We start from the raw sequence: 9,482 nt of genomic DNA on the forward strand, positions 1-9,482 counted from the left end.
GGGAGAGACTAAATAGTGTTAATACTCAGAGGGATTTAGGTGTCCTTGTACATCAATCACAGAAAGTTAGTACATAGGTATAGCAAGCAACTAGGAAGGCTAATAGCATGTTAGCGTTTATTGCAAAGGGGTTAGAGTACAAGCATAGGGAAGTCTTACTGCAATTGTATAGGGCCTTGGTGAAACTGCACCTGGAATATTGTGTGTAGTTTTGGTCTCCTAATCTAAGAAAGGATATACTCGCCTTAGACGGGGTGCAACGTAGGTTCACTAGGTTGGTTCCTGGGATGAGGGGGTTGACCTATGAGAAGAGGTTGAGTAGACTAGGCCTATATTCTCTAGAATATAGAAGAATTAGAGATGATCTTATAGAAACCTATAAGATTCTTAAGGATCTTGACAGGGTAGATAGTGTGAGACTGTTTCCCCTGGTTGGAGAATCTAAAACTAGGGGTCAGTCTCAAGATTAAAGGTCAGCCCTTTAGAACTGGGTTGAGAAAACGTTTCTTCACTCAGAGGGTAGTGAAGTTATGGAATTCTCTACCTCAGAAGACTGTGGACACTCAGTCATTGAACATATTCAAGACTGAGATCAATAGATTTTTAAAAACTAAAGGGATTAAGGGATATGGAGATAGGGCGGGTAATGGAATTAGGTTAGAATATCAGCAATGATCTTATCAAATGGCAGGGCAGGCTCGAGGAGCCGAATAGCCTACTTCTGCTCCTATTTCTTATATATGTTCCCTGAGGAATGGGGAGCCAGTGAACCCGGGTGAAAATGGGGGTATTAGGTTCCTAGTGCGGGATAGGACACAAACTGCAGAGTTCTGAATAATTTGCAGCTTGTAGTGGGAAGAGTTGGGAAGTCCAGTGAGCAGATAGTTGGTGTAGTCAAACCGGGACATAATGAAAACGTGGATCAGTGTCTCAGCGGCCTGCGATGAGAGGCAGTGGCTGAGGTGGGCAATGCTGCGGAGGTGTGGAAAGCCAGAATGGGTCATGGCACGAATGTGGGGTTTGAAAGACAGCTGAGGGTCGAAAAGGACACTGAGGTTTTGGATTGTCTCGGTGAGGTGAAGAGTGTAGCCATGAATGGTGATAATGTCAGCAGCTGAGGTGAGGAGGCGCTGCCAGCACTTTATAAATGTAAAATGTATTGTATAGCAACCTTAAAAGCAATTTCCATCAGCCAATTTTGAATCCATGTCTATTCCTTGCCCTTAGTACCCAGAGATTTGAGTTTGTGAAAGTCTTTCATGGTTCTTTTCACTTTTCAAACATGTTTTAGAAGTTTAGATAATATAAATCATCTGGCTTCCCAGAGTTAATTTGGGCCGTCACCACCTCAAAAAAATTTATGAGCTTGGTTAATCAAGATCACTTCTGAATCCATACAGGAATCCTGTAGCTCAGTGGTTAAAGCACTCGTCTCACAAGCGCAAGACCTGGATTTGATTCCCGGCAGGTCGAAACCTTGGGCAAGTTTCCTTACTCCACACGCCTGATAATCCCTCAAGNAAAAAAACAATAATAAATCGGTCGCTTCAATTCACGACTGTTTGTGGGACATTGCTGTGCACAAATGGCTGTCGCGTTTCGCCCACAAATATACAGTCAATTCCCTTTACAGTATATTCTGTGAAGCGCTTTGAGACATCTAGAAGACGTGAAAAGCGCTATATCAAATGCAAGGATTATTATATTTATCTAGGCTTTATTAGATTGTTTTTACTTTCTGATGATTTACTGCAACATTTTTCCAATTGATGAGGTCAGGTTAATTGGTCTATATTTGACAGCTTTGGTTCTGTCACTTTTCTTGAATATGTGAACAATATTTGCTTTCTTCCAGTCTGTTGGAATTTCACCACTGGCAAATGACTCTCTCATAACATCCATCAGTGCTACACAAATCTCCTGCTTGGTTNAAAAAAGAACTCCAGGAAGTACTTCATTATGTTCTCTATTCTCTTGTTCATTCTCTTTCCCAACCCTCTTCGAGTCTCAACACTTACAATATTGGAAATAATGGTACTGTACTTTGCATTTACTACTATTCCCTTTCCAGTTCGCTATTAACTCCTTTTTTTAAAAAAAATACTTTCTGTACATTCTTGTATTCAGCCCTTGCCATTCACTCTACAAGCTTTGTAAATCTTCCTTTTTGTATTAATCTATTTATTTCCTACTAATCTATTTTGGTGTGGTTTTGTTCAATTTGCTCCTGCTGGATTTGGTTATGTAGTCGACCGGCATGCTGTGCAGAATAATTTTTGAGGATGTCTATTTATCTTCAACCTATTTGTTCTTCAATATTGCTTATTCAGCCCACGTCACTTAGCTCAACCCTCATTCGTCTGGTTTGCCTGTCTAAAGTTGAATACTAGAATTTGATGTGTGCTTTTCTATTTCCCAAGTCAACTTGAATATTAATCAGTGGTCACTTCCTCAATAGCGTCTGGATCACTGACGAGAACTAAGCCAAGGAGAGACCTGTCCCTGTGGGCTCCCTGACACACACTGAGTCAGGCAGTTGTCATGCACTCTAGTCACAAGGTCAGAGTCCTTCCCAATTGAGTATTCCCAATTTATTCAATATTCAATACAGCGCCTTGGGTCGTCCTCCCGAGGTGAAGAGCGTTCCATAAATGTAATTTTGTTGTTGTTCCCATCTGTTCTGCTCAAGTAAACTTAATGTTATAAAACGGCAAGTCATTCTCTCTACTTTGGCCTAGCAGTCTTAAGCAAATCCCAAATGTCAGTCTGATCCCTTTCTTATTCAGTACATGTTCCCAGAGATTTCATTCCATTATTAATCATGTTACCTTACCCTTCCATTTGTCAATCACATATAGCTAGCTACTCTTTCACCTTTCTCATCCTTCCTATCTTTCCTAATTAACCTGTACCTAATACCTTGCAAGTTGTATTCACTTCCATCATTCTGTTTTAACCATGTCTCTGTGATTCCTAAAAAAACATAGTAATGATTGTCATCTTTCCAGGCGCATAACAAAATCACTATTACCTCAATGTTCCTTAATGATGTTAAAATTATTTAAAAATTCTAAACATTTGTGAATATAAAGGTAACAAAATAAATGTTACCTCCTTTACCCTTCCAAAAAATTTACAATTTGATGCATTCTCTAAGGAAAGGCTTTGATCACAAATCACAATGTCTTAATCACAAATATTGGAAAACAGTGATAAAATGGATAACAGTGGCTACATTTCAAGAAACACAGTAAGTTGCCCTTTTTTTAAAAAAGGGCAGCAACAATTGTAACTTCCTTTTACACCTATTGAGCAAGTTGCACAAACTGTCACTCATGCCACTTGTGAAACAGAGTTAATTTTGCTACTGAATAACAGGCAAACTGGATCTTTCTTTACAGTCGATTCAATCCAACGTTTCCATACTGGCCAGAATAGGTTCAGTTGCTTTACTGCTACAAAGACACATTTCTATAATATTATTTGGCTTCGCGATGCGCGTTTATTTGGAAATACAGTATAGCTATTTACTGAAAATGAATTTATGTTGTCTGTTGTAAATTGTACCTTATATGTCCACATTTTCATGTAAACACATCCAGTGCATTAATTAAAGATTCACTTACTTTTATGGGGGCTGTGCTGAATTTAATCTTCCTGTTAACAGGAATGTTTTCTTCATCGGACAAGCCTGTTACTTCTGTACACTCCACAACTGGTTCATAAAAATTATCATCGCTATCGTCTTGTTCTTCTGAGTCCTCGTAAGTCTGTTCCCAACCAGCATCAACCCCGGATTCAACACTGTAGCCCTCATTATCCTCGTTCAGAATTTTAGCTTCAGTTTTTGTATATTCCTTATTGGGTTCCTTTTCGTTGTCTTTCGCAGCTGATAGATTTGTCGCTGGAGTCCCTGAATACTCGGGGGTGCTTTCCTCTGAGGAGTTTTCACTTGCTGTTGAATCTCGCTTACCGGACAGTACTTCAGCTAAAGCAGTACTGCCTTTTGAATGATGTGAAACTGTATCGGGTGGTTGGCCATATGCAGCAGGTTCAGTATCACACGGATCCTCTGCAGTCCCTCCTTCCCTCCTCCCTCCTTGTTCGGTCTGGTCTCGATCGTCTGCCCCTTCGTGGACAATGGGCTTAATGTGCCTGATCTCCACAGGACTGTTTAACGTAGAAGGAACACATGTCTCTAAGGTTCCTGAAGGAACTGCCGCCGTGTCATTTGCAACTATTTGCTGGGTGTCACTTAGCCCGAGAAAAGCCGCTTCCTGCTGTTCAAAATAAATCCCGCAGCGATCTTGGACAGAGGAGGTTTTGGAGTCGGGCTGCTGCTCTTGGTCAGCGGTAGGTGAAACGGTCGGGGTAACGGGGAAATTACCGGTTACAAAATACTGTTCAGTCTCTCCAACCTTTTCAATGAGCAGATTCTGCTGCTCGGTGTTTTCAAACACGGCGCTGAGCTGACTGACTGTAGGAGAAACGGTCTCCGTCCTGGGGCTGGTGCTGTCCAAGGACTCGGTGCTGCCTCTGCTGCAACCGGAGCTCTCGATCCCCTTCAGCTCTTCCAGCAGCTGCTCCTGGGACGCTTTCCTCTCCTTCCTGGGCGAAAGCTGGTGTGACAGGGGCAGCGGCTCGCGGATGCTCTGCTCGAACATTTTGCGAGTCTCGGAAAATTTGGAGTAGGACTGTCCCTCCTGGACGGGCGAGTCCAAGCGGGCGACGACCCGTTCGGTCACGGTGCAGTCTGGCTTCACCGGAGCTGCTGCTGCTGCTGCTGCAGCATCGAGAGAGTCGCGGGAGCGGACTCTCCTCTGCGGGGAGACGGCAGCCCCTCGGGCTTTGGTTTTCGGAGCGACCCCGTTGTTATCGCCGGGCCCCATCCCCATCTGCATAAAGAGCATGTTTTTGATTCGGTTGACATTGGAGCCATATTTCCTGCCCCGGGTCTGTTGTTGCTGTTGCTGCTGCTGCTGCTGCTGCTCCTGAGGCGCTTTCTCGGACCCTCCTTTGCCCCTGCAGTCCGGGCCTGCCCCGCAGCTGCCGGCACCGCTGCCCGAGCAGGAGGCGGTGGGTTTGTCGAAGGTGCTCTTCAGAGCCTGAAACTCGGTCCTGTAAGCGTTGCGGTGCGGAGAGGCGCTCCGGAGGGTCGATCTCTCGCCTGAAGAAGCCTCGGTCTTCATCATGTTTACCTGCAGCGGCGGCGGCGGCGGCGCACAGGAAGGGACACACTCGGGCGGTGGGGGTGTGGGGGGGAGGAGGAGAGGGAGCGCAGTGGGTGTGTGTGGGGGTGTGGGGGAGAGGGGCTCTCCCACTCCCGCTATGAACGGAGATTAAATATAATTAAATGTCGGGAAAGGGACTGGAGGGGAGGGGGGTGGTGGGGGGGACCTCAGTGGCCGCTCAAACGGCCGTTGGCGCCCTGAGGCCGGGGGGTGGGGCGGACTGGGGTCCAGGTGCCGCTGAGGGCGAAGCGCAGCGGCCTCCACGACTCGGCGATACCATGGCGAGGGCGGCTCTGCACTGAGGGGGGGGGGGGGGGGGGACACACAGGCTCTCGCGCTCCACTCTCGCGCCACAGCCGTTACTCCACCACCAGCACCGCTCGCGCTCACAGCCCCGGAATGACTGACAAGCGCACAGCCCCGCGGCCCCGCCCACCCGTCCGCCCGCACACGCTGACGTCACCGCGTCCTCCGAGAGGGCGGGGCTTAGAGCGGGAGCGGGTCCCACACAGCGGCATCACTGCAGCCTCAGTGTCACATAGCAACACCACTGCAGCCTCAGCATCACATAGCAACACTGCTGCAGCATGCCTCAGCATCACACAGCAACACCACTGCAGCATGCCTCAGCGTCACATAGCAACACCACTGCAGCATGCCTCAGTATCACAGAGCAACACCACTGCAGCATGCCTCAGTATCACACAGCAACACCACTGCAGCATGCCTCAGTGTCACATAGCAACACTGCTGCAGCATGCCTCAGTGTCACATAGCAACACCACTGCAGCATGCCTCAGCATCACACAGCAACACCACTGCAGCATGCCTCAGTGTCACATAGCAACACTGCTGCAGCATGCCTCAGCATCACACAGCAACACCACTGCAGCATGCCTCAGCATCACACAGCAACACCACTGCAGCATGCCTCAGTATCACACAGCAACACCACTGCAGCATGCCTCAGCGTCACATAGCAACACCACTGCAGCATGCCTCAGCGTCACATAGCAACACTGCTGCAGCATGCCTCAGTATCACATAGCAACACTGCTGCAGCATGCCTCAGCATCACATAGCAACACTGCTGCAGCATGCCTCAGCATCACATAGCAACACTGCTGCAGCATGCCTCAGCATCACATAGCAACACTGCTGCAGCATGCCTCAGCATCACATAGCAACACTGCTGCAGCATGCCTCAGCATCACATAGCAACACTGCTGCAGCATGCCTCAGCATCACATAGCAACACTGCTGCAGCATGCCTCAGTGTCACATAGCAACACCACTGCAGCATGCCTCAGTGTCACATAGCAACACTGCTGCAGCATTCCACAGTATCACATAGCAACACTGCTGCAGCATTCCACAGTATCACATAGCAACACCACTGCAGCATGCCTCAACATCACATAGCAACACTGCTGCAGCATGCCTCAGCATCACATAGCAACACTGCTGCAGCATGCCTCAGTGTCACATAGCAACACCACTGCAGCATGCCTCAGTGTCACATAGCAACACTGCTGCAGCATGCCTCAGCATCACATAGCAACACCGCTGCAGCATGCCTCAGTGTCACATAGCGACACCACTGCAGCATGCCTCAGTGTCACATAGCGACACCACTGCAGCATGCCTCAGTGTCACATAGCAACACTGCTGCAGCATGCCTCAGTGTCACATAGCAACACCACTGCAGCATTGCACAGGTTCAAAACAGCATGCAGGGATGTCTCTGTAGCCTTGTAGAAATCAGAACCGCCACTACAGCACTGTACACGGGTAATACAATACAGGATTGATACACCACACAGCAACGCTGCTAGTGCAAAGTACAATTTGAAAAATCATACAACAATCCCACTGTTGCACATGACAAGTTAATTCAGCGCAGAACAGATAATTGCATTACACAGCAACTCAATAATAATCCTTACATTTGTTAGTACCTTATCTCGTCATTCAGGTGTCTCAAAGTGCTTCACAGAATATATTGTAAATTGGATTGACTTTGTTGTGGACGAACCGCCACAGCCAATTGTGCACAGAAGTGTCCCACACATTAATGCAGCACAGTGTAGATTATATAGAAAGAGTAACAACAAGCTTCAATAACATGTTTTGCATTAATGCAATAGAAATTAATAACATGCTTTAACAATGCAGTATAGGTTAATACAGCCCAGAGTCACAATTTGCTATAATAATACAGGATGCGTTAATAAAGCAAAGAGCATTAACATTTTGTTATAACGCAGTACAGGGTGGAACAGAGCAGCAACAATAACAATGCACAGTGCAATAATGCATAGATCAATCATAATACAGTAGTACATCACAGGACACATCATATAGTAACAGAACAGATTAATACAGTGGATAGCAATATAATAAACCCCATGGTAGGACAATACAGTGCAGTAAAATAAAGTACAAACAAACACAATAATACAGCACATGGCAATACTAAAAACATGACAAAGAACAATACAAAAACCCAATACAAAATTCAGTTCAGAACATAGAGTAACACAAAAAAATCCGATACAGAGCATATAATATTACAATACACCAATACAGAATAGTGCAACAAAATAATACAGTATAATGCAACTCAGTACAGGGCACATACAACATTTTGCAGTGCTGAGCACAGTACAGAACAGAATGGCGCAATGCCAAGTAGGACATCGCAATACATAACACAACCCAAGACACCAATGCAATAATGATAATAATCTTTGCATTTGATATAGTGCCTTATCACGTCTAATTATCTCAAAGTACTTCAGAGTTTTTCTGTAAAGTGTCATCACAATTTTGTAGGGAAGCAAGTCAATATAGAACCATAAAGAGCATGAAGAAATATAATGCAATGTAGCATAAAGCATGATACAGTACCGTGCTATGCAATACAGTACCTCACAGTACACAACAACTTGCATTTATATAGCACCTTGCACTTAGGGTAAAGTCCTAAAGTGCTTCACAGGGACAAGGTTGGACATGAGCAAGGGAAGGTTAATGAAGGTAGTTGTGAAGGAAGGAGGTTGTGAAGGAAGGTGGACTTGATGAGGGACTGGATGTGAGGAAAAAAGGAAAGCTGGGGATCAAAGTTTGACTAGGTTGCACATCGTTTCGGAGTGGGGTTTGAGAGAGAGGTCAGGGAGGTTCAGGAGGTTAGACCTGGAAGAGAGGAGATGTTGGTAGCACAGAACAAAGTAAAACCATAAAGTACAGTCCACTGTCCAGTGGAAGACAATATAGTATGGAACAGTATACAATTCAACTTATGTGGCACAAATTCCTCTGCATAGCACAATAAAGCACAATACAATATACAGTTAGATTACATATTTCTACAAAAAGAAAATGTAATGCAGTACAACACAGAATAGTATACAGCACACCACAAGACAGCATCACCTACTATAATATAACACAGTGCAACATGGTACAAGATGGTACAACAAAATACAGGAAAGATAAATGAATATAGTACTGCAGAGAATATCCTACAGTGCAACACTATACAGAGCAGAGAGAAACATGGGAGTGCCCTGTAGGTACTGTCTCTTCTGGGGTATTCTCATGGGCACCATTAACCCATATCTGCCCTGAAGTCCATTTTCTTCACTTGTTATTTTTAAGTTTTAACAGGTTCTTCAATCATAGGGTCACCACTGACATGTCTGGACTTTTGTCACTCAGCAAGCAATCTGGCTGAGTTTCCCCTTCCCCGAGCCACTGATGATCCTCGCACTCCATCTGGTATCCCATCTGAGATTAGCTAATCAATTCAGCACAGATTAGCAATCTAACCTGCAACATTCCCATCTTTATGATTTATTATTACACTGGGTGATGCCTTAACCACTAGACTATTGGAGAGCCTTTGAAAACAATTAAAAACAACTCTTGGTCCAGCATCGCTGGGAACCCTCAACAAGTTAGGCAACATCTATGGAGAGAGGAAAGTGAGTTAACGTTTCAGGTCGATGACTTTTCGGTAAAACTGACAAAAGGTCATCAACCTGCAACATTAACTCACTTTCCTCTCTCCATAGATGCTGCCTGACCTATCCAATCAGTGATTGTACCATTTTTCAGCGCTTTAGGACATCCTCCCAATGTGAGAGTCACTATATTAATATACAGTACATTGTATTGTAATTCTATTTGTCCTTGGGAAACATGCTCAATAAGCATTCTGGCCAAGAACATGCAGGACAATTCATTCAG

The 9,482-nt window shown here is 45.2% G+C and overlaps 1 protein-coding gene across 4 annotated transcripts in view; it reads right to left on the reverse strand.

Moving 5' to 3' along the window:
* The window catches only part of ppp1r9a (protein phosphatase 1, regulatory subunit 9A), a 146,190-nt gene extending 140,969 nt beyond the window's left edge, over positions 1-5,221 (reverse strand). For 3 of the 4 annotated variants that reach the window (XM_042332621.1, XM_042332618.1, XM_042332619.1), the window contains exon 1: positions 3,627-5,221. In XM_042332621.1, the coding sequence (XP_042188555.1) occupies positions 3,627-5,192 (1,566 nt within the window). In that variant the 5' untranslated portion in view covers positions 5,193-5,221. The remainder of the gene's footprint in view (positions 1-3,626) is intronic. The other variant, XM_042332620.1, reaches the window with a different exon arrangement.
* Positions 5,222-9,482: the final 4,261 nt, after the last annotated feature.

The sequence above is a fragment of the Callorhinchus milii genome, unplaced genomic scaffold (genome assembly GCF_018977255.1).
Source record: "Callorhinchus milii isolate IMCB2004 unplaced genomic scaffold, IMCB_Cmil_1.0 Scaffold2, whole genome shotgun sequence".
Classification (NCBI taxonomy): domain Eukaryota; kingdom Metazoa; phylum Chordata; class Chondrichthyes; order Chimaeriformes; family Callorhinchidae; genus Callorhinchus; species Callorhinchus milii.